Here is a 25,789-nt window from a genome sequence, read left to right on the forward strand (position 1 = left end):
GATATTGTAGAGCTGGAAAAGATTAAGAAAAGGGCAACCAAAATGATAAAGGGGGTGGAGTGACTCCCCATGAAGAAAGGTTGTAACATTTGGGGCTTTTTAGTTTAGAGAAAAAGGCAAGTAAGAGGTGTCACGACAGACCTGTATAAAATTATGCATGGCATTGAGAAAGTGGATAGAGAAAAGTTTGCCTCCCTCTCTCATAACACTAGAACTCGTGGGCATCCAATGAAGCTGAATGTTAGAAGATTCAGGACAGACAATAGAAAGGACTTCTTCATGCAGTGTAGTAAAACTATGGAATTTGCTCTCACAACAGGAAGTGATGGCCACCAATTTGGACTGTTTTAAAAGAGGGCTACACACATTCATGACGGATAAGGCTGCTGATGGCTACTAGCCACAATGGCTGTGCTCTGCGCCTCTATAGGCAGTCTCCAGGGTCAGTCCAAAGTCAGAGTCCATAACAACAACAAAGGGGGTGAGGCAAGACCAAGATCAGAGCAGCCCAAGGTCAAGATCTAAGCAGTCTAGGGGCAGAGTAGGGCAAGGGCGAGGCAGGAGGCAGGTCTAAGGTAACGGCTGCAGCCAAAAGATCAGCAGACAGGCCAGATACAGAGCTGGTGTATAGACATTGTTCCAGCAACACTCTGGGAAACATCCCGTGTAAGGAGGGTGAAATCTGTACTGTGGAAGCTGGCTGTTCTCACTAACAAGCTATGAGCTCATTAGAGACACCTGTGTAAATCAGTCTCTGACTGGCTGTCAAGGCCAACTACCTTAGCTACTGTGTGAATGCATATACACGATGGTTCTGAAATCGCCTGGAATATTACATCTTCCAGAAACCTTAGGATTAGCCAAGGCTTGCCATAGGCCTAGAAAGCTCCAGCCAATTTGCCCCCGATTGGTCAAGGCTTCCCCCAGGCGTAGAGGAGTCCAACCATTTACCCCTTTGATTGGTTCCAGCATGCCTAGGCCTGGAACATTCTGTCCATTTGTCCCTTTGAATGACCCAAGAATCTGCCTTGCTATTGCTAGACTATTCCTATAAAAGTATTTGGAAAGTCCTAGTTAGCTGCCCATTTTCGTCTAGATTCATTGTGACCCCGACTAGTATGTTCAAGAGTTAGGAACATAGCAACACTTCTCAATTGTCTCTTTGATGTTTTGTGCCTACACAAGGTTTAAGGAATTTGCTGCTGCTCTATGTATTACCTGTTTTGATGCACATTTATATTTTTTGCATATTTAAAAAAAATATTTTTATGCACTTCTGATATTTTTAATAAAGCTACCTCGTATTTATTTTGGTGCATATTCTTTCAGGCAACCAGGTATTGAATTCAGTACCTTGGCTTCTTTGACTACAAGCTGTTGAGTAAGTACTCTTTTTGGCCTGAGACTCCAGGAGCAGAACACGTGGCTTTTTAGCTCTTGCTTCCTTGGAATTCCAGGCAGGTCCTGTTTTATTTTTGGGAGCTTGGATTTTTCCCCTTAAAGAGTGGTGGTGGCAGCTTATCTACCTGGCACAGTTGGGTTTTGGTTCTCTTTACCAGCTGTGGTCGGACTGGCATATGAGGGTGCTTTATCAGGGCTGGCATCCTCTTTTGAAGTCAAATGCGACTGTGTTGGATTTTCTTGGCAACTGTCCATTTACATGTATGTTTAATTTAATAGCACTGTAACTGCTTCCAATCGGTCTGACAACACTTACGTCTTGCATTGGGTTAGAATCTTTCATCAACATAACCCACCCACCCAAAAGCCAGCAGTGAACACAGAAACACCCCAAAGTAAGTATTTATTTGCCTTTGGGTGAAAACAATAGCACACAATGTAAGACGCATCTGCAATTACATTTCTCACAGGTGCCCAGTTTGCAGCAACGTGTACTTTGAAATAAAAGTTTCCACATGTTCTCCCTGCAGTGTTTTCATAGCTCTCCAGTGAATACTGCCACAGTTCTCAGGTTTGCCTTGGGAATGATTCAGCTCCTCTCTGATGTAATCCAGCCAAAGATCTTCAAAGGGAAAAAAGCCTAGTTAATATTGTGATAATGGAAATGCTACATGAAGAGAGGTTCCCATAGGCCCAAAACGTAGCAATGTATGATCCCGTGTATCTCACTGGGGACACCCAGATTCTGCAAATGCAAAGTGTTTTTGCAGAAGTCCAGCACAAGTGCAAAGGACTAAAACTTGACAACTGCCACAGAAGCTGTAGTAGCTCCTTTTGAAGATTATGTACTCTGTTACAGAGAGGGGGAAGTGGTTGCAGCAGCTGTAGTGATGGCTGAATCCCACAGGCAGCAATCCTATGCATATTTACCTGGGAGTAAGCCACAATGAAAACAGAGGCTCCCTTCTGAATAGATGTTTCCTTATCCTATATATTTCCTCCAACAACTGATTCCCAGCTAAGAAGACAGGCTGACAAAATCTTTCCCCAGTCTCAGTTTCCAACAAAATCTCCCCAATCCATAGGAGGAAAATTACAGAAACACATGCTTTTGTTCATTAGCAGAAAGAAAACTGAACAAAAGATCCATCTACCTCAATTTGTTGACTTCTTGCTTCAAGAAAGAAGAAGGCAAAAGCAACAGACTACTACATGTTTCTGACTAAAATACGGACAGCCATCCTCTCTACAAAGAGGGTTGTCCTGCCATCACCAATATGGCAGCTTCAAACTGATTTGTTACAGGAATGGTAGCGGCTCCTCCTTTGAAATCCTATCACCATTCTGAAATGTTACTTATTGGACAAGGATACTTATGGGGATGGAAAACTTTAGATTGGATGGTATGCCCTTGCCCGACACCTGACATGAAGATATGATTGTTGTAATCTCCAAGCCCTTCAAAAGACCCCTTGAAAACTGAATCCTAGAGGCGTATTTCGATTCAACATGGGTTACAGATATTCACTGGTCTGTTAACAAAGAGATTGTTAGTAATATTGCATTTTATATATCCAGACTGAGAAGCCTATTAGGTGAATTTTGAATTTACCTCAGCAATTGTTGCTATATACTCCACCTCCCCTAAGTGACTCCAAAAGTATACCATTAAATCTTCAAACTAAACAAGGTTTCCCTCCCCCGGCCTCTTGTGTGGTTTTTTATGCTAGAACCCTTGACATGCCACCTTTGGAACAACCCTGAAATAAAGGATATATATGTAAATAGTTTGCCTCATTTACTTAGTTTATATGCTGATGATATGGCAACTATAACATCAGACTCCATGAGAGCTGTGCACCCTATCAAACGAGAGCTGAACCATTATGAAGAGATAGTAGGTTTATAGGTAAACTTTAATGTCAGAAATATGATGACTTTTCATGTAACTCCAGTGGTACAGAAATTGTTTTCCAAAGTATTTGTTTACCCCTGTTTTGAGAAATTTAAACTGATCGCTCCTGGCCAACTCCAGACCCATTTGGAAACAGATCAGGCTGGATATGAACGTGTGTTCCAAACTTAAATTGACCCTGCAAGAATAGCAGCAGTTAAAATGTCATTATTACAAAAAATGACTTTCTCTTTCACTCTCTCCCAGTTGGAATCACAGATAACCAATTCAGCTTCTGACAGAAAGAACTTGAAAACTTTATTTTTAGCAAAAGAAAAGTTTTAGAGTGAAAGACTGAGAGACAAAGGTAATGTATAGGGTAGTGACAGTGTATGTTGAACAATGCCATCGTTGATCATGAATAATCTTTGGGCCAAGTTCAGAGTAAAATAACTTGAACACCATTTATTGAGAAAATATCCCTTCCCTCCACTCCTGCCCATTGGATGGCTATGGCTGCCAGCCTCAGCCAGCTCCAGGTTAACTAGATGCTTATTCCAGGGACTGGGGAAGGGGGAGGAGTTCATCTGAGGGGATTTGCCATTTGGACTGCCTGCCTATTTATCTGCTGACCTCTGTCTTCTTTATTACCATCCTGGCCCAAGTAGGCTCTCAAGCTGACTCACAATAAAATATCTAACATCAAGTTTTCTTTTGTTTGCTTTTAAAAAATGTAGCTCTAACCAAAATGCAACGGAAGAAAGACTACTTCACTTGGAGAAAGAAAGTTTCTTACCAGAGTCTGTGGCACCAAACTCTCTCAAGGCACGTTCGTAATATTCTCGGATATTGAACATTTTACAGGATTCCTTTAAAAAAAGATGGGTAGGGAAGGGGAGGAATAACTTAGCAGGTTGAACTTACCTTCATGCTACCAAAGATTATGGCAGTTAAATACACTTGCTATATGGACCAGATCGGAATATTTCTGTAGTAGTGTGAGACATTCCATGTACATAAAACAGTACATTTTTGCTCTTCTGTCCACAGAATCAGCTCCATGAATTAAAAATGGACAGGAGGAAGGGAAGAGGCCGTGGCAGACTTGGGCAATAAGCTATGAGGAGCTTTCCCCTTCTACTCTCCAGTCACATGGCTCTTTTTCCTGCCTCACCCCCCAACCCGTGGGCCCTGAACGTTTCTCTAACCCCTGCCCATCATTCCAGCCCTGAAGCAGCCTTCCTTCTCCACTATCCCACACCCAGGCTCCCAGGAACTCCCTGAAATCTGTCAATAAAAGTGCACACAAAATTTATTACTTGAGATATTCATATCCTGTCAAATAGATCTACAGGTGGCAGCTAATGTGAAAGTCAAAAAATTAAGAAAACACACAGCAAGCACATAAAATGCTACCTTATACTGAGTCTGCCCCTTGGCCCGTCTAGCTCAGTGCTGTCTACACTGACTGGCAGAGGCTCTCTAGGGTTTCAAACAGAAGCTGGGAATTGAACCTGGGACCTTCTGCATGCAAAGAGATGCTCGGCCACTGAGCTACAGCCCTTCCCCAAAACACAAAACAATGTAAAATCAAGCAACAGATACAACACACAGAAAACAAAGGGCTGTAAGTAATAACAAAAATCAACCAAAGCTTAGGCCAAGAGGCCTGTCAATACAAAAAGTTTTGGGTCACAGCAAAATGCCATCAGAGAGGATGCAAGATAGATATCCCAAGGCAAGGAGTTCCAGCGAGTGGACACTGCAGCCAAGGAAGCCCTCACACATATCCCTGCCAACCGTGTCTCAGATTGAAGGGTCAGCGAGCGGGGCTGAGACATGCAAGAGGGCCTCCCTCAATGACCTTGGCAGACTAGCAGGATCATACAGGAGGATACACTCTCTTAGATATCTTCGTCTAGAGCTGTTTATGGCTTTAAAAAAAACCCAAACAGCATTCTGAATTGTGCCAGGAATAGCAACAGTGCAATCCATATAGGTGAATGCTTTTTAAAAAAAACCTGGCCGTAACAGTCTTGTTGCAATGTTATGGATTAGTTACAGTTTCAGGATGGTTTTTAAAAGGCAGCTCATAATAGTCCAGTCCCAACATATTACAGCACATTAACTGCTGCTTCCTTTAGAAAATTCACAGTGATGCGATACAGCATGTCATAAAACTAAGTTTGCCCTAAGTTACATTTAACACTTACTTGCTCCTTTTCAATCTGAATCATCTTCTTGAAGAACTCAAGCGAAAATGGGCGGCTTTCATGCAAGCTAGGACATAAAGATGGTGTGTGATGAATGCAGTTGAGGAAGGTAGAAGACATACATCATTTTAGATGTGTGCGTTTTAAAAGGTGGTTTTCTAACCTGGTAAAAATCTTCTTTGCTTTCTTATAACCACCAGCCTTGTAAGCCCATTCAAGGTACTTTTCCTTCATGGTTACTGAGTTGGCAGGAAGCGTGGCAAGTAAAGATCTCTGCAAGTTAAACAACAAAATGAACCTGAACATATTTAAAGAACACCTATGAAGCTTTTAAGTATGTATTATCGACTAAGAGAAGTCAGTATAATCTAAATTAAGCTTACGGAGAGGGCCCTGCTAACGTACCAGTCTTGAATGGGATATTTCAACCCAAATCTAAGGACACAGATTGAGTACAGGACATAGGTAACTAGATGGAAGAATACTCATTCAATCAAGTTTAGAAATCTGTTCCAGAGGGTTTTCATCAGTTTTTCCTATGCATTTGATGTTGTGATACTTATATATTATGACTTTGTACATCGCTCAGAGTGGCTCAGTTTCCAGCCAGATGGGCGATAAATAAATCGCAGAAATAAATAAATTTCATACTTTTGAGATCGTGCTTGCAAATCAATATATTTAGAACTGGAGATGGTGTATAAATGCATTCATACACACACTATTTCGGGGCACTTTTTATTTTGTGCCCTTGTTTTTTGCTTTTGGTACCATTGTCTCCAGTCATCCCATCCCATCCTGTTTGTCCACACCCTTGTCCACCCTTCTTATCTTGTTACCTCCTGCTTTGCCTGGAGCCTTCACTACTCTGTTGTCAAGAAACAAATCTCAACACCCACATCTTCAGTAAAGCCACTCTGCAATTATGGTAGTCTGTGTTCATTTACAGATCTGACACTACATGATCCTCCCTACTTTACCAAAGCCGTCTGTAAGCCCTCGGGTCCAGCTTCGTCTGTCTCCTGTACGCTACAAGGCTCTGACTTGGGATCATGTCATTTCTTTGCTTGGTAGATTATCCCGCACAGCGTTAGTTCAAAAATTAATGTTAAAATGATAATGTTAGTAGTAGAATAATTTCCATTTGCTTTCCCAATAGTTACCCCATGCTGTGGTGTTGTTTTTTTAAATGGGATGTATAGTACCTGATAGAGTGCTTCAGTTTCGGCTGTGCTATTGACACTTTCACTCAATTCTGTACATAAAATCCACAATGGCAAGCTGTCCTAGGAGCAAGAAGAGGTAAGATTAGACCAAAAACAAAAAACCCTGGGCAAGAGCTGTGCTACACACACACAGAGCATACCCAGCATTCGGGACTTTTATATTGCAAAGTACAAGGCCATTCAGCAGGTTTTTAAAAAGCCACCAGAAAGCCCAAGTGGTTACAGGGAACAGTATGGTGGCAGAATGAATGCGTTTCTCTTCTACTGGAGGAAACCAGATAGAACAAGCAGCTGGAATCCTTTGCTACAGAGATTAATATCAAAGGCTTGCAAGGCGAAAATAAGGATGTTTGGAGGACACCCATGTTCCTATTACAACTATGTAGGCTGGTCTCCTGTCCTGTAAGTGTTACAGGCAAGGGGTGTAGAAAGCACAACAGCAGTAACACTGGGATGCGTCACCATAGTTATGCACCATGCCCCAAATGGCAATCGTTACTCACCCTGGGGGGGGGCGGCAGATTATATGAATGCACTAAAGTGTTTACCAAACAAATGCACACATATATCCTCCCACTAAGGCTAGGGACAACCCATGTGCTGGTGTCATTCCAGGGGCATTCTGGGAGTAGGTGGCCAGAGCTCTGCTCTGGCTAACACCAAATACAAGTGGCAAATGAAAAAAGCTCCTGTCCTTGCCACCACAGCAACATCCCTAATTGCCCTGTGCCCCTGAAACAAGGCAAACATTTTCCCTATGAAAAATCAGCACCCCCCCGCCCTCAATTTGCCACCTGCAAATGAAGGGGCATACTGGGGAGAGGGGCATTTCAGGTAAGTTCAACCTGCCACTGAGAGACTCGCAAACATAAATCCTTTCATGCCACACAAGGCCGCTTACCTTCACTTTAACCACTTTAAAAGCTTCCTCGAAACAAGAAGCGACACCATCAGCGTTCAGCTTGAGTAGCAACTGCAGCCTCATCTCCCACATTTCTACCAAATGGCTGAACTGTCTGGTTGCTGCTGCTGCCACCTCTTCAGCTTTCTCTTGGAGGTCAAGCTCCAGTAACAGCTGAAGCTGATGAGATGCAATTCAAAGATAAAATAGAAGTGTTTACTGAGACATGTGTTCAAGAGCCAAATCCAGTCTTCCTGTTCTATGTGATGAGAAGCTTTCTTAAAACTGCAAGAGCCACATGCATCCTTACCCACTGCTTATAGAGAGAAGCTGGCAGCAGCTGCGATTCATGAGCTTGACTGAAAACACTTAAAATCCTTTTCAGCCTCTAAGTAGGGATAAGAAATGAATCAACAAATAATTAAAAATATAATAAAAAATAAGAAAAGAATAAACTTTACTGCTGTGGAATAAACTCCATGAAAATAAAAGTAAACTTTTGAAAGCCAGAATCCTTCATACTAACAGTGAATTCATTCTTTGCCTGAGCATAGATCCTTATGTAGCCAAAATGGGATCATCCATTTTAGCAGATTGAGGGGAACCCCAAGGACTGCAGAAGTAAAACAGAAAACCTATTGGGGGGGGAAATGGCCCAATAAGAAGTAAGTATGCTTAGTGGGCACAGAATACTGGCTGGCTATGGAGAGTGGGGAAGGAATGGAGCATCCTGCAAAAAGCCATGGCTGGCTTCGGCACCCTATACAGGAACACTCCACACTGCAACATTTTGTTGCTGGTCTTACTCATATCATACCACCTTTCAGCAGCAGAGGGAGCACCTTATTCCTGTAAAGCAGCCGGCAACAACTGGGCCTTTGATATTATATCTACAATTGCACTGTAAGTTGCAAAACTTCATTTCTACTTCAATGTTCAATGCATCTATCAGGTTCTTGTAGCCCCCCCTTTTAAGCACGTGTTTCTAGATCAAACCTTTTAAGTTGGCGGCAGTGTCTGGTAAACAGCTTTGGGCACTTTAAGTCACACAGTGTCCTGCATCTGCACACTGACATTACAACAAACAACCCTAAGACAGTTCATAAATGCTCCCTATCCTGTTTCTGAAAGCATCTACCCACCATTTTCCACTAAGGAGCCTTTTAGTCCACTTGATTTTGCCAAGTAGACCAGGATGCACATCGTCAAGGTCATAGGTATTCAAATGAACAGAAGAACATATATCAAAATAAAGTATCAAGACCTTTATTTGTGTTACTAAAGACTTTCCTCTTGTAACAGGGACCACAAGTGAAAACAGACACAGGCTTAGTCATCATATCTTAGTTTTAAGGGATGAAGTGCGTTTACACTTTTGCAGGCTGCATTTTAGCACCTAAATTAAGGAGTTCCCAAGGAAGTTCCTCCAGGAGTGATCTCACACACTCACTCCCCTGATGGCAAGAAATCTACCTTTTGCCTTAATTCTTCACTGTTAGTCTTCCGGTTAAATCTCTCCAAGCAAAAAGTGACGTAACATTTCCACATGTCCTCTGGAGGATTAAAAACATTTTAAAATGGCAGTTACTCCTTTCAAACAACAACAACACAGCCTTTCCAAGGTCCAGAAAAGAAGAACTCAGTTATCAAGCAATCTCTATCAAATCAACAATTAAAAAAAAATTGTCACAAGACCAAACTGCTAATTTACAACAATTTTTTTCTTCCCTCAGTTTTTATTTAGTTAAAAATGTAAAAACCGCTTGATCAAAATGCTCTCCAAGCAGAGTACAACTAAATTTGTAGATAAAACAGAGCTAAAATCCACAGGGTACAGACATGGGATTGCCAGTACTAACCCCAAGGCAACTCTGGGTCTTTCTCCAGCTGCTTTCTGAGTCAGCTAGAAATGAAAGCATATAAAATCTGACTTAGAGAGACGAGTGAACCGTGAGGGGCGGGACACCAATGAGCAGTCACATTCTACCTACCTTGTGCTCTTCTCTGCTGCCCTAGCCATACAAGAGGCAGTGGATGCTCCTTCCCTTTGGAAAGGATTGTTTCATGGTCCTTGGGAGGAAGTGAAAATGTAGTTCTTTGCCTACCAGGCTTGTTGAGCTCACTCAGCTATTCCCTCCTCCATGCAAACTATACAGTGTAAATAGGTCCCTGAGGTGAAGCAGTTAGTAGCAAGGCGCAGGCAAACAACTTGCCCTACAGGAAGATGCAGTGCAGCCCCGCTCCTTCCCACCACCAACATTCTGGATTACTTCTCACCTGCAGCACCTGTCCCACTTCAGATTGCAGGCTGGGATTTACAGGATAGAATGATCTCTCATGAACAATACCACCGTCCCAATCACAGAAACCGAATGTGTCAAACAGAAGGTTAGCTTAGAACCCTTCTCCTTGAAATCCAATTTTCTGCGTGGCAGGATTTGGTGTTGCGGAATATTCAGTCATGCAAATCCCCACCTGCAGTCCGAGAGGGTAACATTCAGACACGTTTATACCACCTCATCTGCTGTTTGCTAGAACTAGCTGCCTCAGCATGCAATAAGCCTCCAGCTCCTCTTAAAGCTTAACCATTATTTTTGCATGAATTATTTTTGTTGGAAACTAGATTAGCACACAAGTGGATGGGAAAGATAGGCTGGACAGATACTAAGAAATAGCTCTGCCTTTCTGTGCTTCTGGACGGGCACTTATTCTGAATCGGATGCTCATCACACATGTAAATTTTTCACAGCATCCATGTGACATTGCTGGCATAAAAATACCAGCCTGTATTGCCCGCACCCCATTTAATCCAGATTTATCTTTCCTGGGGAAAATCCAAAAAGTTACACTCAACAGTAGTCCTACTCAAAGCAGACCCACTAAATTTCATTAATTTCAAAGGGTCTACTTTGAGTAGGATTCAGTTGAATACAACCCTAACTGCTGAGCTATCTCAAGGACCTGTTCATAACATTCAGCCCCCCTCTGGAAGCACTCTTCATTGCCTTCCTTCATAGTTTCGTAATAAATTCAGGAATCTTGACCACATACAGCTTCAAAGCTCTACTACAAGAATTGGGGGGGGGGGGAAGAGAGGCGGCAAGTACTATTTAAATTTTAGAGATTTTTATCGTTTATACATGCTTCTAAATAAATAAATATCCAGGCTAACCTGTGGGAAGGGAGGTGACAGCTTTCTCAAACACTGTGCAACAACGTTCTTCTTTGTGGGCCACTTCCAGGGCTTTTGACTGTTTAGACAGATGTTCTGATGATGGCAATGACTCTTTCCCCAGCTCCTGACGTGCCACGTAATCCCACATAAGAGGATCGTTGGCGTATTCCGCCTGCAAGCTAACAGAAACCTGTATTGTGCCATTACTCCGTGTGCCACCCTCTTGGTACAAGGAGTATTAAGAGTGCTTTGTTCTATAATTAAACAATGATGTAACAATATTTTCCTTATTCTAACATATTGTTGACATTGATTTAGGTGCAGCGATGCCAGACATAGCCTGGTCTACATCTCCAAAGAACAGAGTGAGGGTAAGGTGATGGAGATGTGAGGTCGTAGAAGAAAATTTACCACTCCAAGACTGTGGGTGAGGGATCACATTTCGATGAATCCCGTATTAATAAATAAATAAATACTCCTAGGAAGTAGAAAACGTGCACAGCAGGGAATAGGCTGGTCTGGCAACTTTCTCCTTTCTCTGCTAGTGAAAAAGAGATTAGAGGTACTCTGTATATCTAAGGAGAAGCATGCTTACAGAGCAATCCAAATGCTGGGGAGCTGACGGAGGAGGAGCCATCGGAAAGGTCCGTGGGATCCTCCTCCCGCTCAGCACCCGCTAGCCCAGCTGAACGCTGGCTCTGTCAGGAGCAGTGTGCACAAGCCAGCCAGGAAGCACCGGCTCCCACAAACAGGCCTCTCAGGGAGTAAGTAGTCCCCATAGGCCATAGTAGAAATTATTTTACTGTGCCGGCCTTGTCGCCAGCAGAGCTTCCGGGTGCAGCGGGACCCGGGGGAGGGCTCTGAATGTGAGGAGGATCTTACCAAAATCCCCCCATGCCTCCTCCACCACCATGTTCCTGGAAGGCCCCATTTTCGGGGCTTCCGCTGGCCCTCTGTCTGCCGGGCTGGCTGTCCCTGGCAGATCCCCAGGGCCACCGGCAAGCCCCTGACAGCGCAATGGCTCAGCCATGGCAAAGGGCTGCTGCCAGCTTAGCCGGGGATCCACAGCATCCAACTCACCCAGCGTGGCGGAAAGGTGACTGCACCCTTAGTGGATTATTCTGTGCTTACATTACAACAGGAGCCTTTGCCATACTTGCCCTAAGCACCTCAAATCACTTGATTGGCGTGAGTGCGTGTGTAGCCTCCAAGCATTTCACATTGCTAGTTTAAGCTAGTGGCTGATGGTTGAGCTGACTTGTACTGATCACTGCTGCCATTTCTCCATGCTTTTATTATATTTTTATTGCAATGTTTTATTTTAATTCTATACCATCCTGGAAGCTCATGTTGAAGACCGGCTAGCAATTTTACTAAATAAATAAATATAAGCAAACAGTCAACAATGTAGCATGCTTTCATCTCTGCACTAGAGGAGCCCTGTAATGGAGGGGAAAACATCCTCATTTTGAAAATATGTGACCAGAACAGAGACCAACTTGCATAATTAATGTCAACCACAATTCCTAGGACAAGCTGAAAGTAAAATTCTAGACAACAAGGGACTAACAAGGGACTATTAGGCGTAGATCAATACCAGCAAAGACTGTGTGGGCTGAACATCAAGCCATGGAAACCATGCCTTTTCAACACCCACCCCAAACTTACTTCTCCAGGATTTCTTTTTGAAGGTCATGTGTAAAATCAAAGAGTTTTGCAACTGACAGCAGTGACAGAAGAAACTCTGAACCTAAAATGAAAAAAGAGACATTAATTATCCAAGGTCCAGAATCTTACAGCACTCTCTCCAAGACATCAAACATTTAACTTTAAATAAAGCATGTCTGTTCTAAACCAAGCCTAATTGAAAATGCCCATAAAAACTATCCAAACTCTTCTTGAAACAAGTTGATCTAATGTCGCGTGTCAATTTTGCCCAAAGGCTTAGATAAAGTTGTGTTTGCACTTGTCTACTCAGATCTTGAATGCTCAGTACATGCAGGTAATAATGGGCCAGAGACAACTGGTCCATCAAGTGAGGCATCCTGAGTTTCCAAATCTGGATTATTCAAGAAACTTAACATGGAAGGCTAGAGGTATTTGCTCCTTTGCAGTAGACTGAAATGAACTGCACCCATTCAAGGCCTTAAGAAAGCTAAACAATTCATCGTACGTACTAGGAAACATATTTATTTAAAAAAGCTTAGATGCTGCTTTTGATTTATAAATTCGAGCCTCAAAACGATTCACAATATACACAAAACCGTTAAAATCAATAAATGATTGTTAAAATATCCCACATAGTAATATAATTTCAGCAACTAGAGAACAAAAAACAGAACTCAGTTATCAACATGCAGGAAATGCCAGGGCAAACAAGGAAGTCTTTAGCTAACTGTGAAAGCATCCTATCACAAAGACTTGCACTGCACAACAGGAGTTCCTCCCCCTTTCTTTTCCCTGAGCCCCCCCCACCTGCTCAGGAGGGTTGGGGGGAAACCCCAAATAGACTGTGGGGGAGGGGGGAAAGGAGAGGAAGTGCCATTGTGGATGCAGAAGTCCTTGCATTAATGGGACAATTTCATTGGATACAAACTCTGATCTCCATAGGAAGCTCATTCTGCAAAATCGATACCTCAGTAGTAAAAGCTCTCCTCTGAACCCCAGCCAACCAAACTTCAAGAGGTAATAATACATTTATTTTTAAAACGTATTGCATAGTTTATTTATTTATTTATTATTAAACTTAGAAAAACACACACAAAAAAACATTTGGTTACCTTTGATTTTTTGAATAGCATTTCTGCAGACAATTCGAGCCATTTCACCGTTAAGTACATCCTCAGAATAACTGAATTCGCCCTAAAATGGTAGACAAAGTCCTTTTACAAGTAAGCTTTCATTTCCTAGATATTTTCAGATGAAAACACCTTTCATGGCACATGACCAAGACTTTTTCCTCCATAAATCAAGTTGCAGTTTGAAGCTCCATTTGGGCTCCATCACACATATGGGCCTCTACACAAAAAGGGACAGCCACATACTCCTCAGTGTCAGAGAAATGCTCCACATATATTGACAGGCATCAACTACATTCCCAGATATTTTAGAGAATACAGTACGGTCTCTTTTTCATCGAAGTCAAATCTCCACTTGCCCATGAGATAGGAAGATTGCAGTACAAAACTTTTAATGAGCCTGGTGATGACTGAGTATGTTAAGTGGGCACAAAAAGCTGCTTGACTATTGGGGAGGGGGGAAATGAAAAACTGTGTGTATGTTAGGGGAAATGGAAAGGAGTATTCTGGAAAAGGGTGTTGCTGGCTAGCTACAAACCAGAACCAGAGCACTCCAACACTGCAACATTTTGTTGCAGGTCCCACTTACAACAATCTCTCAGCAACAGCGGAGTACCTTATTCTTGTAAAGCAGCCAACAACTGAGCCTCAGATATTATATCTACAACTGCACCGCAAACTTCACTTTCACTTCTCCTTTAATGCCCAAAGTTGAAGAAGCATACCTAACTGATTAGCTTTGTTGGCATTAGACACGTCTATTTTCAATCAGTGACAGGGGAGGAGAGAAGGAAAAATACACCAGGTCACAAGAAACTTGCAACCAGGGCTGTGGAGTCGGTACACCAGACCTTCGACTCTGACTCCTCTATTTTTCTACTGTCTGACTCCGACTCCTTCATAAATGGCAAATGTATATTAACTAGTAATAACAAATTTACTGTAGTAAAATGGTAGCACAAGGCATTTCATCACCACCACGTGAATCCAGAGCTTGGAAAAGTTACTTTTTTGAACTACAACTCCCATCAGCCCCAGGGATTGGGCTCGTGGGAGTTGTAGTTCAAAAAAGTAACTTTTCCAAGCTCTGGATTCACGTGGTGGTGATGAAATGCCTTGTGCTACCATTTTACTACAGTAAATTTGTTATTACTAGTTAATATACATTTGCCATTTATGAAGGACTGCCGAAGTACCTTACATTGTTTTTGGATGATGCACAAGCTTGACGCTTGACAAGTTGCAAGCAGGGCTGTGGAGTCGGAGTCGTGGAGTTGGGAGCAATTTTGGGTGGAGTCGTAGTCGGTAGAAATGTACCGACTCCGACTCCACCCAAAATTGCTCCCAACTCCACGACTCCAACTCCACAGCCCTGCTTGCAACTTGTCAAGCGTCAAGCTTGTGCATCATCCAAAAACAACGTAAGGTACTTCAGCAGTCAGGAATAGGAAGGGACAGAAAAATTGAGCTTATTCCCTGGGATGGGGTGGGGCGTATGTTCAATAGGAAACAGAAATTAAAAAGATACTTGGCAAACAACATTTTTCACAAGATTTGTGATCTCTGGAAGATCGCATTCACTACATGAAACACAATCCAATTTTCATTCTGCATCTGTTAACAGCTACACAGCACATCTGTACATTTCTGACTTAACACTACTACAGGAACACAGACACATAGTTGAACAGGAGAACATCATGCTAGCAATGTTCCTGGAGCCAGAGAGACTCCCTTGCAAGTCCTTCCTGCACTTTAGGGACAAGCACAAAACCAGTAAGAGATGGCTTGGATTGCTTTTTGCTTTAGATCTACTACATGGGACACAGAGGACAGGAAATGTACTGTACAAATAAATAAATGTGTGGTATAAATGTGCAGTAATTACTGCATCCTAAACAGACACTTCACATGCCAAAACTTAACCATCTGCGTCTGGAATGGGGAACCTTTTTCAGCTCAAGGGCCAAATTCCCTCATGGGAAGCCCTGTGGGAGCCGCACGTCAACGGTGGACAGGGGCCAGGAGGAAAAGCAGGTGGGACAAGCAGCTGTGACGCTTACCTCTGTACAGCTGCTACATGTCAGCAGCACAACACTCAGAGGTTTGAACACACAGGCGCTTCTCCATACAGGCAAGGAAGAGGCATTTTCACAGTTCAAGAACTCATTTCAGCCAGGAAAAAGCACTTTGAGAAGGGCGCAGAGAAGGGACGAGGGGTGTGGCCAGGAGAAACGCCCAAGCGTAAACTAGACAGATCTGGACAGCAGTGTTTGGCCCTTAGGCCTGAGGTTCTCCACCCCTGACCCAAGAGGAATTTTTCCTGCCATGGACAGACATTTTGAGTCACAAAGACATCTGATTTCTTACCAAGTCCATCTTTGCTTGCTCAAATTCTTTCTTCTCTTGCCTTTGCTTTTCAGCATGCATTAGTTCCATTCTAAAATACTACATAAACGAAGAAAGGAAAAGGGGAACATGAAGAAGTGACAGCTTGAAACCTGAGTTTCAACTCTTGGTTCAGAAGGACCCCTTGTTAACATATGGTTAATAGTGGTGCTGATGTAAAACTTAGCTACAGTTAACTCTGGAAGGGGAAATGTGCAATTCTTCAGCTCACTTCCAATACTATAACAGTAATTTAAGGACTCTCACCATTATGGCCAGTCCAGGAAAAAAACACACACAGCAGTTTTCTTCTTCATGAACTTTGTCGTGTTTGTTCTTTGGACTTTTTATCTCCCACTACTGTCCTTGAAATTATTGAAGATTTTGCCCAGTTAAGTGCTTCACCAAAAACTAACATCATGATTATGGATTATCAGTTTAAAGCACAACAGTATGTTCAACCACATTTGCCAGTGAGTATGGAAAACCAGCAAGACATTCCGTCCGATGTTCAACAGCTAATTGTCCATGAACAAGAAGCTTTTAACAGAAAGGAGCCAGCTGCACATGTGGGGTGAGGCACAGGGAAAGCACCAGAATCGCCCCTTACCTCTTGATAGAGTTTGGGACATTCTGGGTGGAAACGCAACGCACGAAGGAACAACTGCCGGGCACTTTCAGAGGACAGACGGTCCTCCATTTCCCATTTTGCAGCCATGATCCAGAGAGCTACAGCAGAGAGAGAGAAAGAGAGAGAGAGAAGGGTGATGCTGTTCAGTACAGCCTCTGCAAAACCAGCTGACAATCAAGAAGTCATTCCAAGTAGCAGTTCTTATGCCCTGTTCTGCTAGCCCAGCCTTCCCCAACCTGGTCCCCTCCAATATCCCTGGCCATTGGCCAGGCTGGCCAGGACTGATGGGAGTTGGAGTCCAAAAACATCTGGAGGAGACAAGACTGGAGAAGGCTACTCCAGTATATCAACCTAACTTGTTCCATCAATTTAAATGAGCCCGTTCAGGCAAACTAAATGTGGGGCTTCCAGGTCCCATCAGTCTCTTCCAAGACTGCCTACTCTCCTCCCTTCATTTACAAGGAAGAGTTACTTACTATACCTGGTTTGTGTGGATGAAGGGCTAACATGGAAGAAAACACCTTGCTCAGCTGTATTTTCCTGTTCTATTAGGAAACAGAAAAGATCTTATCACATTCTTATATTGTTCACTTTTCAAGCTGAGATACCTTCATTACAGAGGACTGTGATACTGTTGGCTTGACACCCTACAGTGAAAGACATATAGACCTGCGGTGCAAACAGTTTACGCATTCCCCACAACAAAAGCTCAAGGTGTTTGAGTGAACAAAGCCCAAATAGCACCAAGACTGTAAAAGAGCACACAGTCACCCAGGAAAGAACAAATCACCTTTTGTTCTGGTAGAACAATAGGAAACCATGAGGGGTAATTCACACAACCATTTTTGGCACAGACTTCCAATTTCAATACAGCAGGGGTGGAAGCCTTTGGCCTGCAGGCCAATCGTGGACCACTAGCAGGTCTAAGTCGACCCCAAAGCCATTTCTCCCAAAGGTGCTGGCAAAGCAGACACCTCCCCCACCCCACAGGTCAACTTTGACAGATGGGCAGGACCACCCACCAGTCAGTCACCTGATGCGGCATCATATGATTAACAGGTGGGTGGTTCTTCCCATCTTTCACATTTGACCCATGGGGGGGGGGAGAGATAAAGAAAGGTCTGGCCCACTGCTGCCATACAGTGACAATGCCCCAAAAGTACTTTTAAGCTGAAGTAACTTGTAATCTTACCAGGGCAGTAAACCACCTCCCCCGGTAAGAATGGAAGAGGAAAAATAATTTTGTAGCAGCTTTTTCACCTTTAAAAACATGGCAATGAATACTGGTCCACAGCTAATATTCTTCTTTCCTTTTCTTAACCAGTTCCTTCAGAGGCCCACTGCTCTGGGTATTGCAAACTCTATCTGTTGTAAACTCTGTCGTGTATACTCATACATAAGGAGGTGAGACTCACTCACAAGCTTTCCATAGTATGAGCAGGTAAAAAACAAAAATGCAAGTCCAGGCATTTCAGTAGAGTTCTTCCAAATTACCACCAATGACAAGACTACATTCAGTGGCTCCCCTGAAGAAAGGCTGATATCAGCTCATTTGCAATACACAGCTTGACTGGGCCAACACTCACCCATTTCTTGCAAAATGCAACATGAGACAGCCACAGCTGGAGGTCATCCTATTGGGATGAAAGAAAGGGCAGGGAAAAGAAGGATAAGCTAAGAACATGACCACCATTCATCCAACATAATGATTCTTTTTATAACAGTCAGTAAAAAAACCATCAGGAGAAAGATAGGGGGGAAAACAACACTTCCACAGGCTGCAGTTCAGAGACAAGGCAGGATCATGAAAGAGCATCTCACCTGGCAGCCACTGATGGCCCTGTCTTCCAGAAGCAAGAGGAACCAGCATGCCAATACAACCATTTTAGAAACTAGAAAGGTACAAATAGATTATTTGACCATCTGGTTTGTTCTCATCTTACCACTCATGGTTTGTTTAGAGCAAGACAACGCACAAGCCCGGCTTCACAATAATGCTAAGCCAAACCATGCCGTAGCTCCCAGAAGAGTGGTAGCAGCAGGTCCAGGCGAAGAGTGAAGCAGCTGCGATTTCCTAACTGTGCATCAGCACACTTGCTCATTCATGCTACATGTGAACAAAGTCAACATCGTATCAACCAAAGAGGTTGTACAAAACTGTCAAGTTCCACAGAATAAAATAGGCTTACCTTCCATTTTGTTGTGGCACGTTTGAAGACACCATGTATTCTCTGCACAATGGAGTACTCAATCTCATCTTTCTTGAACGAGTAGCCGGTGCGCTAAGGAAAACAATAACTAACTTTACAATCCTTGAAAATTCCATAAGAACTTCTTCAAGTTTTTGGTGACTTGTTAACTTACCAATCTTCTTTTCTTAATCAGTTCCAATAGATTGATTTCATACTGGGAAAGAAAAATATTTGCAAGGTCAACAATACTTCAAGTTTGATCAAGACTAAGTAGCCAGTATAGGAAAAGCATGCATTTATTGTTTGTACAAGTATATGACAACTGCAGTTAAAACCTGCAGTACCCAATTCCCAATCATCCTATCTACCAAGGGTGGAAAAACCCTCCCCCACAACCCAAGGGCAAACACGTACCCCATTCTCTCTTTCTCTCTCTCACATACAGGCACTTTTTGCCAGGTAGGGTGCAGAAGACTCCTGTCTGCAATTGTACAGAGCTGCTGCTAATCCATGTGTAGATTGGGGTAGGAAAGCCGTGGACCTCCAGATATCGTACTGCAACTGCCATCATCCCCAGCAAGCATGATAAACTATTATCTAACCCTGGTGTAGACACTGCTCTGACAGTATAAGCCAGCTTCCTGTATTCTTAAGATACCCTCTCTTCATCCTTTATTTATTATTTGATTTATATCCCACCCTTCCTCCCAGTAGGAGCCCAGGGTGGCAAACAAAAGTACTAAAAATACTTTCAAACATCATAAAAACAGAATTTAAAATACATTAAAACAAAACATATTGAAAAGCATTTTTAAAAAGGTTTAAAAACATCTTTAAAAACAAGGTTTAAAAACATATTAAAAAGCAATTCCCACATAGATGCAGACTGGGATAACGTCTCTACTTAAAAGGTTTGTTGAAAGAGGAAGGTCTTCAGTAGGTGCCAGAAAGATAACAGAGATGGTGCCTGTCTAATATTTAAGGGGAGGGAATTCCAAAGGGTAGGTGCCACTACACTAAAGGTCCACTTCCTATGTTGTGCAGAATGGACCTCCTGATAAGATGGTATCTGCAGCAGGCGCTCACCTACACAGCACAGTGATCGACTAGGTATATAAGGGACAGGACAGTCTTTCAGATATCCTGGTCCCAAATTGTATAGGGCTTTGTATACCAAAACTAGAACCTTGATACCTTAATAGGTAGCCAGTGCAATTCCTTCAGCAGCAGGGTGACATGTTGGGATACCCTGCTCCAGTGAGCAGCCTCGCTGCCACATTTTGCACCAGCTGCAACTTCTGGAACAACCTCAAGGGTAGCCCAACATAGAGCGCGTAATCCAGCCTGGAGGTTACAAGTGCATGGACAACAGTGGTCAGGCTATCCTGGTCCATAAATGGCCGCAGCTGTCTTACAAGCCAAAGCTGGCAAAAGGCACTCCTAGCCACTCAGGTCACCTGGGCCTCTAGTGACAAAGATGAACCGAGGAGCATCTCCAGACTACAGCCCTGCTCTTTCAGATGGAGTACGACCCCATCCAAAGCAGGCAACTGACCTATTATCCAAACTCAGGAACCACCAACCCACAGCGTCTCCATCTTGCTAGGATTCAGACAGTTTATTGGCCCTCATCCAGCCCACCACCAAGTCCAGGCACTGGTCCAGGTCCTCTCCCAATTCAGAAGTTACAGAGAAATACAGCTTAGTATCATCAGTGTACTGCTAACATCTCACCCCAAATCTCCCGATGACCGCTCCCAAAGGCTTCATATAGATGTTAAACAGCATGGGGGACAAGATGGTACCCTGTGGCACCCCACAGCACAACTGCCAGGGGGCCGAAAGACAATTGCCCAATGCTACTCTCTGAAAACAACCCTGGAGATAGGATCAGAACCACTGTAAAACAGTGCCTCCAATACCCATCTCACCAAGTCGGCCCAGAAGGGTACCATGGTCAATGGTATCAAAAGCCGCCAAGAGATCAAGTAAGAATAACAGGGTCGCACTCCCCCTGTCCTTTTCCCAATAAAGGTCATCCATCAGGGCGACCAAGGCCGATTCAGTCCCATAACCAGGCCTGAACCCAGACTGGAATAGGTCAAAAATAATCTGTTTTATCCAAGAGTACTTGCAACCGCTGCGCCACAACCCTCTCGATCACCTTCTCTAAAACGGGGGTATTTGCAACCAGTTGGTAGTCATCACAAACCAATGGGTCCAGGGTGGGCTTTTTCAGGAGTGGTCAGATCACCGCCTCTTTCAAGGCAGCTGGAACCACTCCCTCCCTATCCTTATAACTGCACTGAAAATAATGAAGAAATTTGATCCAACAAAATTTAGACCCTAGAAACATACCAAACTGTGTAACTGGCCGCTAAGTAGTACTTTCCTACATTATGTTTTTGGTTCATACTGATGAGAAACAAAAGACAAAGCAATTTATGTAAGATATAACACATGCTAACTATGATAAATATCAAGAGATGAAAACATCTAGAAAATAACTCTCTTTAAGAAAGCTACCTGGATATAGCTGATAAAATCGTCCTTATGAAGTGCTCTCCGTTGTATTTTATATTCAAGGGCTGAGGTCTTCTTAATAACTGCCCTGCAGAAATATAGAAAAGCAAAATCCTTTCATGGTTCCTGATCCATACAACATATAGGCATTACACCATTTTTGAGAAGAGGTGCAAACAACTTGATGGGGTTTACACTCTACTTTCTCCTAATCGCTCAAGTCTGATGAGGCCATGCAGGTTCCAGACTGGTGCCTAGCTGCTATAATGGGCTGGATGAGAGCCAATGAAAATGAAAATGAATCCTGATAAGGTAGAGATGCTGTGGCTTGGCTGTTCACAGGTCTGGGAATTAGGTGAACAGCCTAATGCCACTGAAGGAGCAGGTTCATGGTCAGGGGATTCTCCTCGATTCTCCTCTGGAGACCCAAATGTCTGTAAAGGCACAGAATGCCTTTTCTCAGAACTAACTGATTTGTCAGGTACAGACACTCCTGAACAGGGATAGCCGGGCCACAGTAATTCATGCTCTGAAAATCTACCAATTGGATTACTGTAAATGTGTAAAATGTAACTCAAAATTGCAGCTAATGTAAAATACAGCAGCCCAACTTTTGAGTAGAGCTGCTAGCTGAGCCATGTTATACCTGTCCTTAATTGGTTGCCAATAAGTTTCTGGGTCAAATCCAAGGTTTTAAAGATTTATTTATTTATTTATTTATTATTTGATTTATATCCTACCCTTCCTCCCAGCAGGAGCCCAGGGCGGCAAACAAAAGCACCAAAAACACTCTAAAACATCATCAAAACAGACATTAAAATACATTAAAACCAAACATCTTTAAAAAAACATTTTTAAAAAGCTTTCAAGATCTTTTTTTAAATAAGATTAAAAACATATTGTTGATGACTTATACAGTAGGGCCCTGCTTCTCGGCACCCTGCTTTTCGGCATTCCGCTAATACAGCGCCAGCGGGGCGATCAGCTGGAGCTCCCCGAAGATCAGCTGTAGCACGCTACAGCTGATCTTCTCCTCTTCTGGTGCGATCAGAGCCCCATGCTCCAGCTCGTCATGCTGGAGGAGGGGAAGATCAGCTGTAATGCACTACAGCTGACCCTCTCCTCCTCATGGGTGATCAGACTCCAGCGCTCCAGCTTCCGGCGTGATCAGACCCCCACGCTACAGCTGATCTCCTCTGGCGCGATCAGCGGGTTAGGTTCCAGACCCCTGCGCTACAGCTTTTTGGCGGTTTTCCCTTTTCAGCAGGGGTCTGGGACCTAACCTGCCATATGAGTGGGGCCCTACTGTAAAGCTCTGAACTTGGGACCCTAGTATTTGAAGAAACATCTTTCCCTGTACAGTCCCACCCAGGAGTTGTTCAGTTTTTTTTATTGTAAAAAAATTTTATTGAATAAAACATACAATATATGTGTTTACAGAGGACTGGAAGGATATTTTTTCAGGATCATTTATCCTAAAACATACCTCAATAGCAACAACAAATAAAATAAAGTACAGGATCATTGTACTAACATCTCCATCCAGGAGTTTAAGGTCTGCTGAAGAAGGCCTGCTCAGTGTCCAACCATTAGGAACTATACATCATGCTGTGATAGGTGGGCTTTTTCTCTTGTTTTTGAACTCCCTACCAGGGGCATCTACGTTGATGTTATTTATATGTCAGCTGAAATGTGGCTTGTTATACAGGCGTTTGGAAACTTGTTGATGCTCAGACAAGATATACTTGCATTTTTATATATTTCTGTGATTTTATTGGTGTAACATTGTTATTTTGATGAAGTTATCATTCCTTGCCCTGGCATCTTTGAAGGGCACAGTATAAATATTTAGCCTGATAGATATTGGGTAACTTTTAGCATATATCCTTCTATAGCTATATGGGGAACCACAAAGTTTTCTATATTCCAGTAACTGAATACAGATATCAATAATCAAATTATGTCCAGTATTTTAAAGTATTTTGATTTATATCCTTCTCTGTGTTTTTGTAGAATCTTAATTCAATCACTTTTCCAAATCCCATCCACAACATTCCAGATTCCTACACTACAAACAAAAATTTGACTGGAGAATAGTATATACAAATTATGTCCATTTATAGGAGCTTAATTTAATGTGCATGATTAATTATACTCACAGAACCTGTATTGCTTTCAGAAATAGTGGAATCAGAAGAGAAGAGAGATGTTACATATGGGGGCAGAAAGTGTGTTTGATCCTATTAATCATGAGAAAGATCAGAAAAGTGCTTTCATATCTGTAGAAAAGTCCCTTGTAGTTGCAGGCTTATCTCCTTATTCAAGATGTATAGAATCTCCATTAACACAGATTATCAGGATTTTTTATACATGGAGTACAATCCTACCCATCTTTACTTGGAAATAAATTCCACAGTGTTCACTGGGACTTACTCCCTAGTAAGCACATTTAGGATGGAAAGCTTAAACTGGAAATTATAACCAGCTTTACATTTTAATTTTCAGACAATTTACCAAATTATTTCTATGATTAACTCAAATTTAGTTTGAAAACTCAGACTCCAGTGCCTACAGATTGTACAAAGACAAAAATATTACTTCACAGCTTCAGTACAACCCAACATTGGTAGATGATCTAACATGTGACTATAGGCTGCAATATTCTATGGTTTTCTTCACATAATACTCTGCAGAAAATGTGTTCTTCTACAGGAGGGGTTGCTAATCTTTGGCCCACCAGATGTTTCCATACCACAATTCCAATCATCCCTGACTATTGGCTGTGTTGGCTGGGGCTGATGGGAGTTGGAATCCATCAACATCTGGAGGGGCACAGATTCCCCACTGCCATTTTATAGAGTTCTGTGGTTTTAATTTGAGATTAGGTTTCTCTAATGCAGAAGTGTACACCAAGAGAAAGGAGGAATCAAGCCATACTTATGTAAAGGTTTAACTTGACCATCCTTTACTTGTCTAATAAACTAATTAAACTGGGGCTATTAATTACAGTAGAGTTAGAAACAAGTTCTGTAAAAGCAATTATTGATGAGCCATCCTATTCATATAAGAATCACAGGAAGACAAATACCTATTTCACCAGGTTTGGGAAACAGGATAACCCGAAAAAGCATGCTACACATTTCCAAGCCCTCACCGATGCTCCTCTGTTACAGATATCAAACATATGACCACCAGTCAAAAAAGCTAGGCGTATAATCGAGATCCCGAGTTAATAATCGGGAGACTGGAGGTAGAGAATATAGTGGTTCTGGATTATTCAAAACCATTACAAAAAAAACCCCGCGTGATCATGCATATCTATTGAAGGTTTCTACAAATTTGCCTCTCAACCAAAGCCGAAAAAGAAACGTTTTTCCATTTTTACTCTCCCTATCCCCAACAAACGAGTCATTTTTCCTTCCAGCTCTCATGAACATCTATACGTCCCCTGCTTCCATCCCCGATCACTAGGATCTTTACTTCCCTAGAGATCTCAGAAGAGAGCCCTAATAACCGCGTATGCCAAGACCTACGCCCCAGCCTCGCTCACCTGATCTCTTTACGAGTGAGGAGCCCAACCCTCTCCAGCTGCTCTAGCTCGGGGATCCGGTCTTCAATGCGTTGCTCGATCCTCTCCGCCATGACGGGGGAAAGCGTTCAGTCTTCAAGCGGTGCTCTGTATATGCACAGCAACACACGCACATGTAGGACTCTCGCCTCTGCTTCCTGTGGGCTGAGGAACGACCGCTCCGGGTTGTCGCCGCGTTCCCCTTCCGCCCTAGACTGAGCCCAGGGCTCCATCTGCTGCCCCCTTGCGGCTCCCAGAGCAACTGCAGCACTTCTGGCTCGGGGCAAGAAAGATAATCGGGACGTATCTACGCCACTGTGACCTACGGCCGGAATCCTGTCCTTCGTTACTGCAAGTAAAGCCAGGTCTAGACATGCGGTAAAATGAGGCGGTTACATCCTGAACTGGTAGAGTGGGTGGTTTCATAGAACTAACATAGGATGCTGCCTTATACCGAGTTAGACTATGGTCCCATCGAGCCCAGTATTATTATTTATTATATTTGTTGGTCGCTTTTCTCAACAAGGTGACCCAAAACGACTTACATCAACCAGAATCAGTAAAACATAAAAACTCTTCTGATAATTAAAAACCAGTTAAAATAAACACCATCAATACAAATAAATACAAGTGAAGGGCAGCTGTACAGGTCCCACCCCACTAGAAGAGGTCATCACTAGCCAAGACCCTATTGATCAAAGGCAAAAGGCCTGGGTAAAAATAAAGGCCTTTGCCTGGTGCTTAAAGATGGATAAAGATCGTGCCAGGCGTGCCTCCCTGGAGAGAGCATTCTACACCCAGGGGGCCACCATAGAAAAGGTCCTTTCTCATGTTGCCACCCTCCAAACCTCCTGTGGAGGGGCCACACAAAGAAGGGCC

The 25,789-nt window shown here is 42.9% G+C and overlaps 1 protein-coding gene across 1 annotated transcript; it reads right to left on the bottom strand.

The window, feature by feature from the left end:
* Positions 1-1,787: 1,787 nt before the first annotated feature.
* UTP6 (UTP6 small subunit processome component) lies at positions 1,788-25,130 on the bottom strand. Its single transcript, XM_061615341.1, has 19 exons — positions 24,893-25,130; positions 21,346-21,430; positions 18,992-19,033; positions 18,817-18,909; positions 18,214-18,261; positions 17,109-17,172; positions 16,607-16,725; positions 15,979-16,056; positions 13,591-13,672; positions 12,479-12,560; positions 10,808-10,989; positions 9,109-9,188; positions 7,946-8,023; positions 7,636-7,815; positions 6,714-6,794; positions 5,672-5,781; positions 5,509-5,575; positions 4,092-4,164; positions 1,788-2,023 (listed from the first exon to the last, which is right to left on the bottom strand). Exons 1-19 carry the CDS (start codon positions 24,982-24,984, stop codon positions 1,866-1,868), a joined length of 1,794 nt encoding a protein of 597 aa, XP_061471325.1. The 5' UTR covers positions 24,985-25,130; the 3' UTR covers positions 1,788-1,865.
* Between the last annotated feature and the right edge of the window lie 659 nt (positions 25,131-25,789).

This window comes from Rhineura floridana, chromosome 3, assembly GCF_030035675.1.
Source record: "Rhineura floridana isolate rRhiFlo1 chromosome 3, rRhiFlo1.hap2, whole genome shotgun sequence".
NCBI lineage: Eukaryota > Metazoa > Chordata > Lepidosauria > Squamata > Rhineuridae > Rhineura > Rhineura floridana.